At 43.1% G+C, this 22225-nt stretch overlaps 1 protein-coding gene across 1 annotated transcript in view; it reads right to left on the bottom strand.

Annotated features, from left to right (window-relative positions):
* Positions 1-13338: 13338 nt before the first annotated feature.
* Positions 13339-22225, bottom strand: part of LOC124282844 (atrial natriuretic peptide-converting enzyme-like) — an 82811-nt gene continuing 73924 nt past the window's right edge. The window contains 5 exon segments of the mRNA XM_046718881.1: positions 13339-16667; positions 19243-19400; positions 20116-20305; positions 20308-20387; positions 21260-21442. Coding sequence (XP_046574837.1) covers positions 16485-16667; positions 19243-19400; positions 20116-20305; positions 20308-20387; positions 21260-21442 — 794 coding nt within the window. The 3' untranslated portion in view covers positions 13339-16484.

Below are 22225 nucleotides of genomic sequence, written 5' to 3'. Positions count from 1 at the left end.
AGGTGCATAACCAGTGTCATCGTGTCATACTAAATGACTGACGCCTCTGACGGAGGCCAGGTGTAAACTTTTCAAACGTTCTTGCTCTGTTATACCAAATATGATCACATGTTGTAGACAGGGGGGGTATAGACCTAAAATGACGTCATCATCGAACAATCACAATATTCATATGTAGGTAAGATGAAAGAGTTATGCACTATTTGAAGGCTATCTCTTCGCAGGCGATACTATACATTTCATAAACAATTAATCTTTGGGCTTAGAAACAACATCGTGATTTATCTCTGACAATCACTCTGGAGAGTTACCCCAAGATACCCTTTTTGACGTTATTTTGATAATTCAGTAAAGAAACAGGAAAGAGAAATTCAGAATTTCGTTTTCTAGAAAGAAAAAAATGATTCGGTTTTACTTTAAAGATAAAAATGGTTCGGTTTTACTTCTAAAGATAATCGAAGAGTGTCCGGAAATGATTTAATATCGTTTGTTAGTCTTAATTTAGATGCATATTCTATGATGTGGGATCGTCGATAATAACACGAAGACGTGTCGTCCGGACATGATTTAATATTAAACTGGAAATCATCCATAAATACAAATAAGGATTATGCGGTCAAGCTAACGCATGTCATATTTATGTACGGTCACGTCATGTGCCATGTTTAGTAACGCTAACATGTCATATTTATGTACAGTCACGCTAACATGTGCCATGTTTATGTACGGTCACAGTAACATGTGTGATGTTTATATATAACATGTGCCATGTTTATGGTCACGCTAATGTGCCATGTGTGTGCCATGTTTATGTATATAACATGTGCCATGGTCGGTCACCTAACATGTGTCATGTGCCAGTTTTAACGTACATGTGCCATGTTTATATTCGATGTGTCAAGTTAACGTACAGCTATATTCGATGTGTCATTTGTATGTACAGCGACACTTACACGTGTTATGTTCATGTACGGCTACATTAAATGTGTCATTTTTATGTTCGGCGACACGTACATGTATCATGTTTAAGCACGGGCATACATAAGTGTGTTAAGTTCATGCACGACCGGCTCTCAAGCGTGCCATGGCCATGTTCGACCATCCTTCGCTGGTGCCATGTTTACTCATTGTCAACGTTGAGGGTGTCCGAGACTCTTTCAGTAAAGGCATCAGTTTGGCTTTTCAGGAACGGTTTCAGTGATGACACGTGAGGGCCATTTTCCCGTTGATATACGTTGTGTTGGGCGACAAAACGTTAGTACCACAAGTTAATGATGCTCAAGTGAACAGTGAATGATACACGTGTCATCAGTCAGTGATGTACGTTTGACCAATTAATACTGCACGTGTCAACAGTCAGTGATGTACGTTTCACCAATTAATACTACACGTGTCATCAGTCCGTGATGTAGGTTTCACCAATTAATACTGCACGTGTCATCAGTCCGTGATGTAGGTTTCACTAATTAATACTGCACGTGTCATCAGTCCGTGATGTACGATTCACCAATAAATACTACACGTGTCATCAGTCCGTGATGTAGGTTTCACCAATTAATACTGCACGTGTCATCAGTGATATGCGTTTCACCAATAAATACACGTGTCATCAGTGATATGCGTTTCATCCAATTCACCAATACTACACGTGTCATCAGTCCGTGATGTAGGTTTCGCCAATTAATACTGCAAATGTCATCCGTGATGTAGGTTTCACCAATTAATACTGCACGTGTCATCAGTCCGTGATGTACGATTCACCAATAAATACTACACGTGTCATCAGTCCGTGATGTGATGGTTTCACCAATTAATACTACTGTCATCAGTCAGTGATGTCATCAGTCCGTGATGTAGGTTTCACACCAATTGAATACTCACAGTCCGTGATGTAGGTTTCACCAATTGATACTGCACGTGTCATCAGTCAGTGATGTACGTTTCACCAATTAATACTACAGTCAGTGATGTACGTTTCATCAAGTGTTGAGTGATAGACGATTCATCAATAAAAACTGCACGTGTCATCAGTCAGTGATACACCAACACAAACAAATACATACAAACACACAGACTCACAGACACACAGACACACAACACACACACACACACACACACACACACACACACACACACACACACACACACACACACACACACACACACACACACACACACACACACACACACACACACACACTAACCGTACAATAATCTTGAACGTGACTACACCCCACTTCCCAACGACACCCGCTGTGGTGATGCTGCTGGATGTCCTTCTTCCTGCCTGATTCTTGACACGTTCCACTAAATGATCATCAACCAGATAAATACACTCAATTCGCAGAACACGATCAAAACCGGCCGACGGACAACCGCCAAATTAATCAGCCCCGAAAAGTGATTAACATATATATATGGAATAACTACAACAAGGGTGGAACTTGATGTTCTGGTAAAAATAGCACGTGACTGTAATAACAAAACAGTTCTGAGACTCCGCGATTTGCTGGCGGTTTCTTCAGTTCGAGTTGTGAAACTTCGGTATATGATGTGTGGTATGACCACATGCGGCCTCATGCTATCTGCATGACATCTGACATGTCTATATGACAGCTGGTATATCAACATAACGCATAGCGTGTCAACATGACGCTTGGTATGTCGCCATGACGCCAGGCGTGTCATTGGCCAATGATATCTTCTCAAATCTTTAGACGATAATGGAAGACATAACTGGGTGTCGGAGGTCAGATTTCTGCTCCTTTAATTTCAACAGGTTTCGCATGGAGTTGTTATCCAGGTTGGTGAGGAGAAGCTATTTATCAGCACTTTCAAACAGGTTACAGGATATGTTTATCCAGGACTGGCATTTATCTATTTCTACCTCAAGTTATCTGCTATTATACTCTAGATTTAAAACTGAATTTAACACAGAAACATATATTACCTGCCTCCAAGACAAGTCTTTGGTACGTGCATTCTGTAAATTCAGAATAGCACTGAACAATCTGAAGGTAAATGCATACAGGAAGGAGAAACAACAGTACGACTATAACCATGATAACATCTGCTGAAGTTCACATACTATTTTCCTGTCCAAAATATTCTTCATCAAACTTATTTCTTCACAGAATCAACAAACAATCAACTTAATATCATTATATTTGAAGCATGTATTTAATGCACGCCGTTCATAAATTTAACAGGCAGATTTGATCCAAAATAATTTCTTCATATGACACATACTGTTTAACAATGATTGTCGTTATTTCTCGTTTTTTGCAACATTTATATATCATTCACATTGTACATTCATCATGACATGTTTACTCTTCCTTCCATTGTATCCCGGAGCGGTATTCATATACGCTTATTCTTGTTTACCAATCCGGTTCCTTTCTTTGGAAATAAATATGTTTTAATCAATGCACGCCGTTCTTATTAGTTTTGTTCATTATATCACATCCACGTGACAAAATAATATGTTCTGGTGAAATTGTACCTTAGGTCATATGGCCTGCAGTATTGAATAAACAAGTCTGCGTCTGAGTCTGATATGTCTACAGGAATCCAGATGTGTCTTAAGAACACCTGGTGTGTCTACCTGCTGCACGTTGTGTCACCATGTGTAGATGAGGCATGGTGTGTGTCTACCTGCTGCACGTTGTGTCACCATGTGTAGATGAGGCATGGTGTGTGTCCACCTGCTGCACGTTGTGTCACCATGTGTAGATGAGGCATGGTGTGTGTCTACCTGCTGCACGTTGTGTCACCATGTGTAGATGAGGCATGGTGTGTGTCTACCTGCTGCACGTTGTGTCACCATGTGTAGATGAGGCATGGTGTGTGTCTACCTGCTGCACGTTGTGTCACCATGTGTAGATGAGGCATGGTGTGTGTCTACCTGCTGCACGTTGTGTCACCATGTGTAGATGAGGCATGGTGTGTGTCTACCTGCTGCACGTTGTGTCACCATGTGTAGATGAGGGCATGGTGTGTGTCTACCTGCTGCACGTTGTGTCACCATGTGTAGATGAGGCATGGTGTGTGTCTACCTGCTGCACGTTGTGTCACCATGTGTAGATGAGGCATGGTGTGTGTCTACCTGCTGCACGTTGTGTCACCATGTGTAGATGAGGCATGGTGTGTGTCTACCTGCTGCACGTTGTGTCACCATGTGTAGATGAGGCATGGTGTGTGTCTACCTGCTGCACGTTGTGTCACCACGTGTAGATGAGGCATGGTGTGTGTCTACCTGCTGCACGTTGTGTCACCATGTGTAGATGAGGCATGTGTAGATGCGTTGGCATGATGAGGCATGGTGTGTGTCTACCTGCTGCACGTTGTGTCACCACGTGTAGATGAGGCATGGTGTGTGTCTACCTGCTGCACGTTGTGTCACCATGTGTAGATGAGGCATGGTGTGTGTCTACCTGCTGCACGTTGTGTCACCACGTGTAGATGAGGCATGGTGTGTGTCTACCTGCTGCACGTTGTGTCACCATGTGTAGATGAGGCATGGTGTGTGTCTACCTGCTGCACGTTGTGTCACCATGTGTAGATGAGGCATGGTGTGTGTCTACCTGCTGCACGTTGAGGCACCACGTGTAGATGAGACATGGTGTGTGTCTACCTGCTGCACGTTGTGTCACCATGTGTAGATGAGGTATGGTGTGTGTCTACCTGCTGCACGTTGTGTCACCATGTGTAGATGAGGTATGGTGTGTGTCTACATGACGCTGTTCATGTTTACATGACGCTTGGCGTTTTTATATTACACACGTGTTTTCATGATGCTTTATATGTTTACATCACGGTAGGTATGTCTACATGCATATGACGCATGGTGTGTCTCCGCGATTCGTGGTATAAATATATGCCACACGGCGTGTTTTCATGACGCTTGGTACATTTACAACATGGGTGGTATGTTTACATTACGTTTGGTATGTTGATAGACATGTGCTATGTCTACATGACGACTGGTATGTTTACACGACATATGGATTGTTTTCATGATGGTTTTATACGTTGAAATGATATGACAGTGTATTTACACGATGCTTTCACATTCTTACATAACACATGGTGCGTCTGCGTAACGCGTGGCATATTTACATAAGAAAAGGTGTGTCTACATAACAATTGGCATGTTTACATGACGCACGGCGTGTCTCTATGATGGGTTGACGGCAAACATGTTTTGATGTACCGTGTCTGGGCGCTGTACCACAAGTGCCACCATTTACAACCATCGACTATACCAAAGTCGCCTTAAGAACTAACTGTCTGAGCAGATTAATGTCAACACGCTTCAGCGCAATGGCAATATTCCCGTTTCAACGTCAATGCATCATAATGCATAACGGTACCACATGCACATGGGAGGAAAGAATCCCTTTCTTTGGCTCATGATCTCCAATTGCCCTAAATCATATTGCCACCGGACACTTGTATTCGGCGATAGGAAATATTTTCATTCCCGCAAATACTACCAGTGGTCTGCTGAAACATACTCTCCTTTTCAAGGCAGACAGTTTGCTAAATATGTAAATTGTGGATCTGTGAGAAAGCAAAACGCCAATGGGGATATTGGGCGAGTATCGAGTTAGTCCTGCTGAATATTGACTTTGTAGTCTATGAGATCTCGAGACACATCTGAGCTGACCGACACAAATAGTAGTTACATGTTGCCCCGAGCTGCTTGCGCCATACGAAATACCCAGCCCTTTGACCAGGGGGAGTAATTGTAAGCGACCAGGCTGTCTAATTTGACAGCTTATAAGAAGAAGAGGATGATCTTCTTGTACAGTCCGTATTGTAGGCAATATTGATCTAACCTTGTTAGCATCTCTGTCGTGGTCAGGTCGTCCATTCAGCCTATTAATTGGACCGCTGACTACCAGGCAAACTGCCTCTCATCTACTACAGCCACCACAACCCAAACATGGGAGGTTGAGACCATGGCCGGCAGAGTCGGGTCCGGGATCATTTCTGGAGGGACGCCGTCGACGTTAATCAGGGAACGTCGACAGTCGCACCCGGTTCCGCAGACAATTGGTGTGGTCGCGCGGGTTCGTTTTCTCTGCAATCAGGTTCATCCGCATTTTGTTAAGATTGTATACGGCAATCAACCCTATTTGGTAGGTCGGAGAGTAAATTCTACGATAATATCTACGACGGGATGATTTGGAAAGAATAGTAGATTTAGCAGTGATTAAGTGTGCGAGACAGTTTGTTACAAAGTCGGGGAAGTATTCAGCTGCCGTCATAGAGTTATGGATAGTGTAGTTTAACGTGAATGCGGTTATCGATCGTAGACAACGGTGCATGTGACCACGTTCACAGACTGTAAACTCTTTGTGTTTGGAACGGGCAAACCACTCCCATAGATCCACACTGTGGGGGTCCGACGGGATCCTACGTCAGCCTGGACATACAGAGAGCGTGTGCATAGATCCACACTGTGCGGGTCCGGGGGGATGCTAAGTCAGCCAGGACATACAGAGAGCGTGTGCATAGATCCTCCTAGTGCGGGTCCGGGGGGATGCTAAGTCAGCCAGGACATACATATAGCGTGTGCATAGATCCACACTGTGGGGGTCCGTGGGGATACTAAGTCAGCCAGGACATACAGATAGCGTGTGCATAGATCCACACTGTGGGGGTCCGGGGGGATGCTAAGTTAGCCAGGACATACAGATAGCGTGTGCATAGATCCACACTGTGGGGGTCCGTGGGGATCCTACGTCAGCCAGGACATAGAGATAGCGTGTGCATAGATCCACACTGTGGGGGTCCGTGGGGATGCTAAGTTAGCCAGGACATACAAATAGCGTGTACATAGATCCAAGCCGTGCTCGTTCTTCACTTATGTCCAGTTGATCAGTTGCGTGCCGCAGTTCTCAGTTGTAGATTATTATCGGACTCACCGATTAATAGGGGAGACATGGCAAGACATTTCCATACAAGAAGTCATCTCATATATTGACCAGATTTAATTACTTTCCGGGGGTTGTCTGAAAAAGAGACCACAAGATTTCCATTTCATCGTGGGGCTTTTTTGCCTGGGAGGTCCCTAGATCTGCAGGAAGATGTGTATTTGTGTTGCCCGTCATTATAAGACTTACGCATCGACATGTTAATAAACTGATGCTGGTACCATGACCTTGGCAGACCATTTTTATCCATCATGTGTCACGTGACTTTATCCTTGCCAGCCGTCGTAGGAGATCCGCGTCATCGGCCATCAACCGACGCCTGTATTATGGGGGACCCATCTCTGAGGTCACAGGGGGACGACTCGTGGCAGCCACTTTGAACATGTTAGCAAGTCGCATACGGACATTGACGTGCTAACTGATCATGATAAATGGCCCCTGTATGTAAATACGACTTACCTTCATGATGATTGAGCGCGTAAAGCACAGTATCGGACAGTTCCGGACTCTCCAGGCTTGTGACGGCGAAAGGTCGCACATCGCGTTATTGCAACTGGCAAACCTATCTACATAACTACAAATAAGACTCAATCAAATCAGAAATACAGATGTAAAACTGGTTCTTAGAGCCGGCATTAAATTTAATGAACCCAGAAAAAAGATGTTTCTGATATAATTATCTTCGAGCGTCGCGAGATATCCTATTGGTATGTGGGGTTATCAGATTAGGAATCCTGGTGAGGACTTGAGTCCATCATTCATGTCATCGTTCATGAAATATTCATAATCGTCAATCCCACAGCGGAACGCTGTGACACAGTATTAACTAGGGCCACGGGTGGCCATGTCGTCTGAAGCACCGCAATTAGCTGAACAGAGTTGCGTCCCTTGGGCACACCACAAACCTATAATAGAGGGTTCGAATCCCGGTTCTGGTCTCATGTTTGTAGGTTTGTCAGTACAGTTGTGTTTGTGGGTTTAACCATAATGGTAAAAGGCTGAGGGCTGTATAGTGGTCTCACCGCCATGATATACCTGAAATACTGTTCAGAGCACTCACTCACTCAACAATATCAGTTTGTATATCCGAGACCCCTGTTGATAATATGGAATTCGTGACAACAATGACAGTCCAAAAAGACTTGTTAAGCCATGGCCTCGATGACCTCCGAGCGTTGGAACTGACGTTGTAATTGTACTAACGAGCTATAATATATACATCCAGCCGTATGCCATAATCCTTATCCCACTTCCGTTTAGTATATTACGATTTAATGTATTATAAGGGAAATTTCGAAACAAACCTACAATATGAAAATATTTAATGACTGACTGTGTATTTGTTTTGGTTCATTGAGGTATGAATCGAAAATCCAATGCACAGACTGTATAATCTGCCACGAATAGCATGTTCTACTAATTTGTAATCATTATTGTATCTTAGAAGGAAATATATACCATATAACCTTATAGTTAATGCGTTGACCCGAGATCGATTCCTCACATGGGTAGCATGTGTGAAGCCCATTTCTGGTGCCCCCTGCCGTGATATTGCTGGAATATTGCTGAAAGTGGCGTAAAACCATACTCTCACCCATGCTCTTATGGAGAGGCATGTTGTTAAACATCGTATATACTTGCAATGTGGGCCTGTTGCCTTCAGTTCTGCACTAAGAGAACAATGCCAGAGCAATCCCAGAACAATCCCAGAACAATCCCTATAATAAATTACGCAATAATGCCCAGATATATCACAGCTATAGCAAGACACATTCCAGTTGGAATATGGAATTGTGTTTGATACAAGCTGTAGAGCTGCACTGTTGCTGTGAACAAGGATACATTTATACTGTGTGTATTTGCGCTTCAGTTTTTCGTTGCCTGATGTTCTACAAGTGACAGGGATTTAAAATCTCTCAGGCATTAACATTTAAATTTGTCTTTGAGCTGTGAAACTACCGAACAGAAGGGAATGGATTATAAACGATCGATGGGCAAAGTCTGTCAGGCAGTGTTTCTTGGTGTGCACAGCAAGGAGTAACAATGGGGCGACAGGGGACGAGGAGTCGTAGGGATCTGTAAGTAATCTGCAAATAACGAGAAATGTTTGCAACATTATAGATCAAACCCTCCCACTGAGCTTGGTTTTATGTCACTTCCCAGAGTGTCTAACTTTTATAATATGGGAGGAAATAGCATAGCGATGCTGGGGTCGACGCTTACAACTTTGCTGAAACTAACGAACACGGATATCAAGCCATGGATGGAATCGAAATGGATCCGGGATTCCGCATATATAAGTAAACCTTGGCACTTGACAAAAGTATATATACATACTGTCGTAGCGTCCAAAGACACCGGATCTCTCCAAAATGAGAAACATATTGATTGTGGTATGTGCAGGACAGACGTTTACGTCAAACATTGACTCTGAATCTGCAGCAATTCCGCCACGCTCTTCAGGGACAACAGGCTATCATTCCACAACATGTCCAAAGTTCCATGCCCCATGCTTCATGCTTTATTCACTCCAGTGGTTGACACACGTGGTAACATGCTGTCATTCACTCCAGTGGTTGACACACGTGGTAACATGCAGTCATTCACTCCAGTGGTTGACACACGTGGTAGCATGCTGTCATTCACTCCAGTGTTTGACACACGTGGTAGTATGCAGTCATTCACTCCAGTGGTTGACATACGTGGTAACATGCTGTCATCCACTCCAGGGGATGACATACGTGGTAACATGCAGTCATTCACTCCAGTGGTTGACACACGTGGTAACATGCAGTCATTCACTCCAGTGGTTGACATACGTGGTAGCATGCTGTCATTCACTCCAGTGGTTGACACACGTGTTAACATGCAGTCATTCACTCCAGTGGTTGACACACGTGGAAGTATGCGTGGTAGTATGCAGTCATTCACTCCAGTCATTCACTCCAGTGGTTGACATACGTGGTAGCATGCAGTCATTCACTCCAGTGGTCGTGGTAGTATGCAGTCATTCACTCCAGTGGTTGACATACGTGGTAACATGCAATCATTCACTCCAGTGGTTGACACACGTGGTAGCATGCAGTCATTCACTCCAGTGGTTGACACACGTGGTAGTATGCAGTCATTCACTCAGTGGTTGACACGTGGTAGCATGCTGTCATTCACTCCAGTGGTTGACACGTGGTAGCATGCAGTCATTCACTCCAGTGGTTGACACACGTGGTAACATGCAGTCATTCACTCCAGTGGATGACATACGTGGTAACATGCAGTCATTCACTCCAGTGGTTGACACACGTGGTAACATGCAGTCATTCACTCCAGTGGTTGGTAACATGCAGTCATTCGTCCAGTGGTTGACATACGTGTTATGCAGTCATTCACTCCAGTGGTTGGTTGCAGTCATACGTGGTACGTGGTAACATGCAGTCATTCACTCCAGTGGTTGACACGTGGTAACATGCAGTCATTCACTCCAGTGGTTGACACACGTGGTAACATGCAGTCATTCACTCCAGTGGTTGACATACGTGGTAGCATGCAGTCATTCACTCCAGTGGTTGACACGTGGTAGTATGCAGTCATTCACTCCAGTGGTTGACATACGTGGTAGCATGCAGTCATTCACTCCAGTGGTTGACACACGTGGTAGCATGCAGTCATTCACTCCAGTGGTTGACACACGTGGTAGCATGCAGTCATTCACTCCAGTGGTTGACATACGTGGTAGCATGCTGTCATTCACTCCAGTGGTTGACACACGTGGAAGTATGCAGTCATTCACTCCAGTGGTTGACACACGTGGTAGCATGCAGTCATTCACTCCAGTGATTGACATACGTGGTAGCATGCAGTCATTCACTCCAGTGGTTGACACACGTGGTAGTATGCAGTCATTCACTCCAGTGGTTGACATACGTGGTAACATGCAATCATTCACTCCAGTGGTTGACACACGTGGTAGCATGCAGTCATTCACTCCAGTGGTTGACACACGTGGTAGTATGCAGTCATTCACTCCAGTGGTTGACACACGTGGTAGTATGCAGTCATTCACTCCAGTGGTTGACACACGTGGTAGCATGCAGTCATTCACTCCAGTGGTTGACACACGTGGTAACATGTAGTCATTCACTCCAGTGGTTGACACACGTGGTAGCATGCAGTCATTCACTCCAGTGGTTGACATACGTGGTAGCATGCAGTCATTCACTCCAGTGGTTGACACACTTGGAAGCCCATTCAGCCCAGTGGTTGACACACGTGGTAACATGCTGTCATTCACTCCAGTGGTTGACACACGTGGTAACATGCAGTCATTCACTCCAGTGGTTGACACACGTGGTAGTATGCAGTCATTCACTCCAGTGGTTGACACACGTGGTAGTATGCAGTCATTCACTCCAGTGGTTGACACACGTGGTAGCATGCAGTCATTCACTCCAGTGGTTGACACACGTGGTAACATGCAGTCATTCACTCCAGTGGTTGACACACATGGTAACATGCAGTCATTCACTCCAGTGGTTGACACACGTGGTAGTATGCAGTCATTCACTCCAGTGGTTGACACACGTGGTAGTATGCAGTCATTCACTCCAGTGGTTGACACACGTGGTAACATGCAGTCATTCACTCCAGTGGTTGACACACATGGTAACATGCAGTCATTCACTCCAGTGGTTGACACACGTGGTAACATGCAGTCATTCACTCCAGTGGTTGACACACGTGGTAGTATGCAGTCATTCACTCCAGTGGTTGACACGTGGTAGTATGCAGTCATTCACTCCAGTGGTTGACACACACGTGGTAGTATGCAGTCATTCACTCCAGTGGTTGACACACGTGGTAACATGCAGTCATTCACTCCAGTGGTTGACATACGTGGTAGTATGCAGTCATTCACTCCAGTGGTTGACACACGTGGTAGTATGCAGTCATTCACTCCAGTGGTTGACACACGTGGTAGTATGCAGTCATTCACTCCAGTGGTTGACACACGTGGTAGTATGCAGTCAGTCATTCACTCCAGTGGTTGACACACGTGGTAGTATGCAGTCATTCACTCCAGTGGTTGACACACGTGGTAGTATGCAGTCATTCACTCCAGTGGTTGACACACGTGGTAGTATGCAGTCATTCACTCCAGTGGTTGACACACGTGGTGGTAGTCATTCACTCCATGCAGTCATTCACTCCAGTGGTTGACACACGTGGTAGTATGCAGTCATTCACTCCAGTGGTTGACACACGTGGTAGTATGCAGTCATTCACTCCAGTGGTTGACACACGTGGTAGTATGCAGTCATTCACTCCAGTGGTTGACACACGTGGTAGTATGCAGTCATTCACTCCAGTGGTTGACACACGTGGTAGTATGCAGTCATTCACTCCAGTGGTTGACACACGTGGTAGTATGCAGTCATTCACTCCAGTGGTTGACATACGTGGTAGTATGCAGTCATTCACTCCAGTGGTTGACACACGTGGTAGTATGCAGTCATTCACTCCAGTGGTTGACACACGTGGTAGTATGCAGTCATTCACTCCAGTGGTTGACATACATGATAGTAGGTTTTACGACTGTCATGCTAGTAATGAAACCGACAAATACAAAGTCTTCGCTTGAATTTGTAATCAACATTGTATATGTCACAGAATGAATCTCTTGAGAATGACATACAGGTATTTCTTTTTTTTTAGGATGTATATACTGAGACTCAAAAGAAAGTATAGGACTAAGGTTTTCATGTAACTGAAAAATGAAAGAGCTGCTTTTAAGTTCGATTGTGTCTGTTCACCTGATACTTATTTTTACATGAGCTTGGAAAACCTTATCTGTGGCTTTGTAAGATTGTGTAAAAATAGACTGGTTCAAAGAAGACTGGGGTAGGAATGACCTTGTAACCACATGCTCCCTGTTATGTTTGAAGCAGTTATGTGCCGAAAAAAACACAAATTCATTGATTTTCAAAGATAACATGTCGAGTATACTCGCCAGCAGTGGTGTCTTGGGAAATTTCTTTCACATTTTTATTATTTTTAACCAAATTACATTTTCATATCGGGAAGAAGCATTCATTTCGGCCATGGTATTGTCAACAAGATCTGGGAATCGTCAGTAGGATGGTTGCGGGGGAACATATCTTCGGAGGATACCGGTATCACTTAAAGACAAAGTTACGACCACCTTGTATGATCGAAACAACGGTGTCGTCGCGCTCTTGTTTAACACCGAATCAGATTTAGGTGGCTCCATTGCTGGGATCCTTGTGATTCTTGCGAAAATATCAAAACTGTAAACATTTTCCAAGATGAACAATATGCTGTAAGATAAGCTGCTGTTTAGAGCAGTAAAAATAACATTCCGAGTGACAAAATCTGAATATTGTGTTTCAAGCAATTTTAATGTACTGATTAATTACAACGCTTTTATACACACGTAATCTTCTAAAATAAACTGTTTGAAAAAGTATCTATAGTGTATTTAAACATATATGCGGTAATAAAAATCTGATTGATAATGAATACAAATACTCTACGTAACATGGACAAAATATATGAACTGTTATAACAATATTAATGACACATGATAAACTTTAAAAATATGACAAAATGCAAAGAGAAAATACAAGGGGATTCGCCATAGTATATAAAGGCGGACAGGTGAACCTTACACCAAGCATGCATTGCACAATAGGGGCTGTGGCTACTGACGGGGACTTCCCTAGGGGCCGATGGTCGGGCACCCCATGAGATTGAACACAAATACCGTTACCACGGTCCGGTTCCATAAAGCGATCCTAGCGTCGAGGCTAATTAACTGCGGTAGTCTTGTCTAAGATCGACTTGTTGAACGAGATACAGGCCCTTGCGAAACATTATGTGCAGTGTAGAGAGAAAATATCATTACTTCAAATCCTCTATAATCCGGACGATTGCATTGGGTACTTGTTCGGATTAGCCAGGTTTCACTGTATTCGAGAATGGCGTACCTATTTTGCAAGGTCTGGAAGAAAACACGCCACGTTTTCGTGTCACAGAGTATGTCTTGGTGAAATATAACATCACGAATTCACGTCACATGGCTCGTTTTAGTCACGAACGTCACAACTCACAGTCAACATCGATGACTGGTCACATAACAGACACTAGACACTTGAATGAGTTTTACGTACTTACTTATCCATTTGTCTGACATGCGTTTGTTGTGTTTGCCCAAAACGGCTCTTTTGTGTAGCTTTGTAAAATGCTTCCAATGTCAGTCGGGGAAATGACTCCTTTGTTACGTTATTTGCAGTTTTCTATATTGCGAAGTCGTGCAAAGAAATGTCCTATCTTGTACGTTGATCGAATGCCAAGGTCAAGGTCATTCTGCGACGGAGATTGGCTGTAAGTACGAATCATTGTTAAGCGTGGCGCTATGTTGGAAGGCGATCCATGTGATACATGAATGTAGATATTTTCGTCACTAACCTTCAAGTTCTATACTACCGGTGATTATTAAGGTGATATACATAACTGACGTGTGAACATGGCGTTAATACATATACTGCCCAAACTGATCAAGATTCACGTTAATGGGGGTGACGTATGGCGACAACGTTGACTGACGAATATGACAGAATGAAGCCTGAACTGTAAAACGAGTTCTTGAAACTGCCGTCGGTACGTACCTTGGCTGACTGGCGTAGTTATACGTCACCGTTATCGAAGTACCTCCAAATCATGCCGCCTAGAATTTGACGAATTTGAAAACATATTCTCTTGAAAAAAACAGTAAAATACCTTCATCTTGAGAGTACAACCGAGAGACTATCAAATAAACAACAGGATCACGAATCCGAATGTCATGTGAGTCACGTGAAAGTACAAGTTCCTATAAGGATTTAGGGATATGAGAATGATAAAAATAATATCTGAACGCTATTTGCACAATCATACTTCTTAACAGGTTACGACCGGAACAAAATATCAGTTTTGTAAAATGGTCCAATTGTCCAATCACGAAGACGACACGTGACATTGTTTAAAGAACACTGACACCTAAAGGTGCTGGGATTGCATTCTTGAAGCCCGATCCACAGAACGTTCGTAGCACTACGACATTCGTAAACCTATGATAAACTGTTGAGTTACGACAGGTCGTAAGGTTACGAATGCTTTGTGGATCGGTACCCTGGTTCAGAGTCCTAGAGAACCATCTTTACACTAAACTGTTATCATTCATTTAAGTAATTAAAGACAAATATAATGCAAAGGTGACTTTTGAAACGATCCCTGACAGTACCAACGGAAGTTATGCTGTACACACAGGTCGTTAGCTAATTGTTTGACTGCAGTAAGGTACGGGGTCAGGTGTCAGTCTCCTTGCACGGACGTGTAGACGTCAATGGTGGTGTGGACGTGCATGGGATGAGTATTGACTCCCAATTACTATATCTGTGTTAACAGTCCTCTCTAAAACCCGAACATGTTTACTCATATTGAACATTTTGAAAACAAATGCATCGAAACTGAAATCAAGTTACATACATGACCTCATATGAAACACACTTAATGATTACGAACAAAACACATGTTTAGCCTTTCGTAAAAAACAAGGGTATATAACGTTATTGTGTTTCAACCAGCTGAAGGTCAGTCTTGGACCATATCATATCAGGTAGTAATTTGGTTTCAAATAATGTATGACAATACTGTCTCACAACCTACAACATTTACTGCGCATGCGTGTGCAACCGAAACAGAAATACCCGGATGTGGCATTTGCTGAGTTGACATTAAATGTACAAAACATAATCAATATGATTCAAACGCATGATACTATCCACAATGCAGGCTCAGTCTAATGTGAAATAACATTTTTACAGCCAACCAAAGACAGGGCTCACATTACACCACTGTCCACTGAAACAGGAGAATCACACCCGTGCATTGAGGGAATATAGATTCAACTGAAATGCAAAAATGGCTCTGAAATGTTAATTACCAATATGTGCCACCAAATGTACTTTCAACAGGCTTTCCCCTGAATGCTGTTTGGCATCACGTCAGAATGTAGCATGTAATAGCAGCTCCTTGCAGTGGTAGCCGAGAGTGGAATCACACACCGACAAATGCCGTTATTTTGATGCTTAACTGTTTGCGTCATAGCCAGGTTAATGAAATATTCAGGAAACGTTCGGCGGCATGTTTCATGCTTGACACACTGACGCTGTGTTAACGTGTTGATGATGTCATCGCCACAGCTCCATATAAAACCGTCAACAGACACAATCCATTATGGTGTCATAGTTATACCTCGAATGCACAACACGGAAATACCAGTTCTGCTGGTGTTAGAAGAATCCTGCCCCTCATGGGTATCCATGTTTGGGGCTTCAGTGTCATTAGTTATTCTGTATGGCAATAATGCAACCTTTATTGTAATAGGACATGTTTCTGATTCTAGAGTTTGAGCAAGTTGTTCAGCTGACGGAGTGGGAGTGGTCACTCCCTCCCATCCTCAGCGTCTCCCGTAGTCCACGTCCATCACGAGGGGTCGGTGTTGTTGGAGATTACCTCGTTTATCCAGTTAACATAAAGGGGAAGTTCCGTGTATACTCCCGGGGCGTTAGGGATGGCGCACCCTATCCCCCACGACACTATCCCCGCCTGGAACCACACGTCGGTTGTGTTGGGCTTCATACACACGAACGGACCGCCACTGTCGCCCTGCAAGTGCAAGAACATGGTCAAGTCAATGCACCCTAACCATTACTCTACAAATGTACTATATATATACTCATGGAAACTTATAAGGGAACACATGAAAGTGCAAGTCTTCCTTTATTCTTTTCCAGGTTTCTGCGTGGGACACACCTACCAACATAATCGGGAAAGGGAGTTGAGGACCGGGATTCGAACCCAAGTCATAGTTTTTCTGTTGTGCCCAAAGGATGCAAACTAGCACATCGAATTGCGGCGCCTCGGACGACTGGGTTTGGCCCACCCCTCATCCATTAAAGGAGAATACTAGACAATTGCAATAATTTGCTGGGGGAAAGATAAAGTCATGAGAAACATGTACCCCAATTTTATTTCAAACATACGGTTTATTATGCTTTTATCGCGAAAACAGTTTCTGTTATCTGAGCTTCGGGCATTGTGCACATTCGCTGGAACTCACGTGACCTTTCTGCTCGTGACGTCATATGTGACAAGCGCCCGCCATATTGCCAAAAAACAAGCGCTACAGTAATACAAATCGTGTCGTTTCTGTCGTTTTTGTAAATGGTACGATGGTGTATTCCGTTGCCTGGGATGCACGGAATCATCGAACAATGGAAAGAGCCACCATTTCTTCCGTTTTCCAAGTAAAGAGACAGATTAGGCAGGAGAAACGCTCCGATCATTCCCAGGAGGACGCATATGAAAGAGACATGCACACATGGGAAATGAAAATCCCAAAGCTAGGCTGAAGAAGGAAGAAGTACCCACGAGATTAATTTAAACTCCATCATTCGATGTTAAACTTGCTGTCAGTGGTATTTTTAACATAAGTCCGATTGCCAGTCGAATTGCTCTCGCTACAAATTACCCCAGCAAATTAAGTCAAATTGCCCCTGTTTTGGTCAAATTGCCCCAGGGGGTAGTCAATATTCCCAAATATATTTAAAATGATTAAATATAGGCCATAAATGCATAGTTTTGTCAACTTTGATATTATGTTCTTCATATAAACGTATATACATAGTTATGAGTTTACCAATGGAACATTTATCAGAAATATTACTTGGTAATAACCTTTATATAAAGGACATAATATCAAAGTTGACAAAAACTATGCATTTAGGGCATATGTTTAATCATTTTAAATAAATTTGACCAAATTAGAATGAATGACTAAATTTGCTGGGGCATTTTGTAGCTGGGGCAGTTCGACTGGTAACCATGAGATATATTATTAAAATCAGTAAGAGATTTCACATGAGCTTGAAAATGTTCCGCTATAACGTTTTTTCGGTTTGGAGCCCTAAATGCTGCAGTCTACCCGAAACATTGCCGAATACAACGACAAATCATGAAGTACTTGTTGCTTTCATTGTTTTCCATTTTGTCCAATTACGTCGGCATCAGACTCGTTATTTGTCAGTAGTGTGTGCCGTGAAAGTTGTTCTGTATTCTCATTGGCTGACAGGATGTCATTCTAAGGCCAAGACAGAGTATCATAACTATTTCAATAAACATACACTGGGGAAACATGCATTGTCCTGACTAGTATTTTATAATTCACCAGTTTTCGGGGAATAACCTATCTGCGTCGCGAATATTATCTCTGCTTGACCAGGCTGGGATCTTGTATGGAGACTTGATACGTTATTAATGAGAACTAGGATCCTAATTTTTTCAACAAAATAATTCCTTTGTAATTTTTGTAGCAAATAATTTCTATTTTTCCGCCGACTGACCCTACACAAAAGGACTGCAACACATTTTTTTTTAAATAATTCTTAGGGACTGGTCATATATTTATAGGGGTGGGTTTGCTGGTTGGAACTGTATCACATTTTGCTGACAAATAGTATTCTTGTTAAACGATATGGTCTATTAAATTATTTAAATTTATTTTGACCTCAATCGGTGCCTCCGTTTCGCTTGATTCTTCTTCTTCGTCTTCGTCAGGCTCGCTGACTTGGTTGACACGTCATCGGTTCCCAATTGCGCAGATCGATGTTCATGCTGTTGATCACTGGATTGTCTGGTCCAGACTCGATTATTTACAGACCGCCGCCATATAGCTGGAAAATTGCTGAGTGCGGCGTAAAACTCAACTCACTCACTCACTCACTCTTTTCGTCTTCACTGGAAGATTGTCTGGCAAGATGTAAAATCGGATCGTATTGATAAATTCAGAAATGACACCAGGAACAAGTTTTACAGCTTCAGAATCCATGGTCACTGTTAAGTTGTGAGGTAAAATCAAAGAGGAAGCCATCAGCAACAGGTACATATGACGTCCTGTCACGTGATACCCCTCTGCTCATTAACTGTCGGGTGTTTCCGTAATAGGCGGAAGTACGAGTACGTTTTTTGTGTTTTTATTGCTATTTTACAAACCTTTTGCTCAATTTTAATCACGGAAGGTGACTTTTAGATTATCCATTACAACATATCAAAAGTTTTGTTTTCGTTCGTATTCTCCTTTAACACTAACGACACTCGTTGCAAAGTCCACTTTGTAAATTGGGGCCGTGGTCCTAACAATAAATCATATTATTACCACATGAACATACACATATGATCTTACCGCGCATGCGTCAAATCCATCCGACCCCCCAGCACAGATCATGTTATCGGTCAGTTTGTAGGGCACCTGCTTCTCTGCCCGCTGGACAACCGCCTCACAGCTGTGCCAGTCAGCAATGTCCAACTGTACCTGGCGGGCTGCAGGCTCGTAGTCCAAGGCTGGAAACATCATTAGGATACTTTGTACATGTGCATATTTCATAACAAAGTTTGGAATTTGGATACTCAGCGCAACTGACCATCAATATAATACACTTAATACGATATGAGTTATGTACAACGTGTTTTTATTTAAATTATATTTGTTTGTTTGTTTTTAAAGATATGCTCAGCATTATTCCAGGTATATGACGACGATCTGTAAACAAATCGAGCCTGGACGAGATAATCCCCTGATTGACATCAACAGCATCGATCTATGCAGTTGGGATACGATTGCATGCATCAACAAGTCAGCCTGACCATTCGGCTGTCAATCGCCACTATGACAAGTACAACTTATTTTAGTAAATAACCGATGAAAAAATGTACTTGTAAGTAGTGTCATGCACAAGTGCGGATACAGCTTTTTGAGAAGGGGTGGGTGGGCACACTTTTGAGAAAGAGTGGGTGTACACTTCATTTTCCCGTGAGTTTCAATGGTCATTTAATAAACTTTCAGGACAAAACAGGGGGTGCGCACCCCTGCACCCCTCCTCTGGGTCCGCCAATGAACTGCAGTGGTCACTTCAAATGAAGGCCAAGCTACGATGCAAACGTCAGTACAATGATTCAGTGAAAGTATCAAAAACATATGGTCGTGTTGAATTCAGAACGAAAATCAGGAAGTAGTAAAAGGAGGTGTTAACAGGGCTAAGCTACATAAAGCTGGTACCTGTATCACTGGACTTGCCCCAGCCTGCAGAGATGCACCTCGTCCCGACAGGTATCACCTGGCCCTGCTTGGGAAGACAGATTGGTCGCAGGTAGTCACTGAAAGTGAGGGGCTCGTCCAACATGATGATGGCGATGTCGTTCTCAACAGTGTAGTGGTTGTAGCCAGGGTAGGTGAAAAACTTCAGTCCTTTCCTGACTTGTCGGTATCTGGAGTAGGTGTCTTTCCGCGTGTGTCCGGCTTGAATAGTCCACTGTAGAAACGGCACACCGCTACATGCAAACAGAATAACTGCTGTCAATGTGTTTAACTAACATCCGTTCTGAATGATGTCGAGATGTTTTTTAGAAAATGTCCTAGATGTCAAAATGAAACCCAAAAACAAAACATCTAGATACTAATGCGGAGGTTGGGATGATATTGGATATTCGAGAAAAAGATCATCCTATTATTTTCTGAAGTACAGTTTGTGAGTATGAAGGTCCTGCGTAGTGGGCAGATACTGACAGAGAGCGGACTGTGGTTTGATTTGTATGCATGCAGGCCGGACGATGTTTGCTTGTACTTTATTGATACCCAGCCACATATACCGTTAGAACATTGGAAATTGTTCTGTGGAAATACATTCTTGTACAAACATAACTTTACTCATGTATATAAATGCTTCACCCGCAGTAATATATATCACTTGCTTGATAACAGTGTCAGCGTCTACACCGAAACGTTGTATATATTGTGATAAAGAAGTTGTATATCCACATAGAAATATCTCCCTTGTTCATCATACCATCTTCTAAACGCACATGTTTGTGTTCAAATACAACTTCTATTTTACTTTGATGGACTTTTTGTTTATGAAAGTGTCCTTCAAATAGTTGTAGGTTAATGTTGAGGCCACTACACGGTATTGTAGTGATACTACGGCAATGTCAGCGTTAACACGTGGGAAGAAAAGGTTGTTGGGGGTCACGATTGTTGAAACACAAGAACATTGGGAAGGTGAAAACAGACACTTGAAGACAATCTGTTTCTGAAAAAAGCAATCCGCGGATCCATTTGCAGCTAAGCGAAGCAACTCTACACAAACATGGTAATCAGACCACAGGACCATCCGTATCCTTGAAATATCGAATGCAGGACTTACCCTCCCCAATACAGTGGGCCGCAGTCAGGATGAACAGTTCATTGATGACGCTGCCCCCACAGAAGAACTTCTGGCCCGAGCCCCCGTGGAGGGAGACCAACCAGGGCCACGTCCCAGGCCGCACCTCGTCCCCTCCCACAATCCTTAGCGGGTTCGGGTACACCGCCGGTCGGGTGCCACAGACTGAAGATCAGACATGCATCCGTTACACATGTAACACATACCGTACAAAGTATCACCCATGTAGAAGAGAGTACACGTGTGTTTATTGGATTTGACGTCAACAAAACGTTACCAGGTTGAAAACAGTCACCGAAACTCTTTAAATGCACGAGACACATCACAACTATGACATCCGTATCAAATACGTCAGCTCCAAATAACCGTGTCTTGTTTGTTTCATCTTTAGTCACCATCAAGCATGGGAGTACATGTTTTTGTCCTGTAGTGTATCTGTACATCCACGCTATGATGTATGTTAAGAACATAGAGGCGTGTCTCGCTTAGAAACAGCGTTAGAAAGACATATAGGTGTATAGGCCCTACCCTATTACTTGTCTCGCTTAGAAACAGCGTTAGAAAGACATATAGGTGTATAGGCCCTACCCTATTACTTGTCTCGCTTAGAAACAGCGTTAGAAAGACATATAGGTGTATAGACCCTACCCTATTACTTGTCTCGCTTAGAAACAGCGTTAGAAAGACATAAAGGTGTATAGGCCCTACCCCTATTACTTGTCTCTGCTTAGAAACAGCGTTAGAAAGACATATAGGTGTACAAACCCTACCCCATTACTTGTCTCGCTTAGAAACAGCGTTAGAAAGACATAAAGGTGTATAGGCCCTACCCTATTACTTGTCTCGCTTAGAAACAGCGTTAGAAAGACATATAGGTGTATAGACCCTACCCTATTACTTGTCTCGCTTAGAAACAGCGTTAGAAAGACATATAGGTGTATAGACCCT

This window comes from Haliotis rubra, unplaced genomic scaffold (assembly GCF_003918875.1).
Source record: "Haliotis rubra isolate DU_JTF1 unplaced genomic scaffold, ASM391887v1 Scf304, whole genome shotgun sequence".
In the NCBI taxonomy this organism is placed as follows: domain Eukaryota; kingdom Metazoa; phylum Mollusca; class Gastropoda; order Lepetellida; family Haliotidae; genus Haliotis; species Haliotis rubra.
Note: the sequence above shows the minus strand (reverse complement) of the source record. Positions and strands in the feature narration are given on the sequence as shown.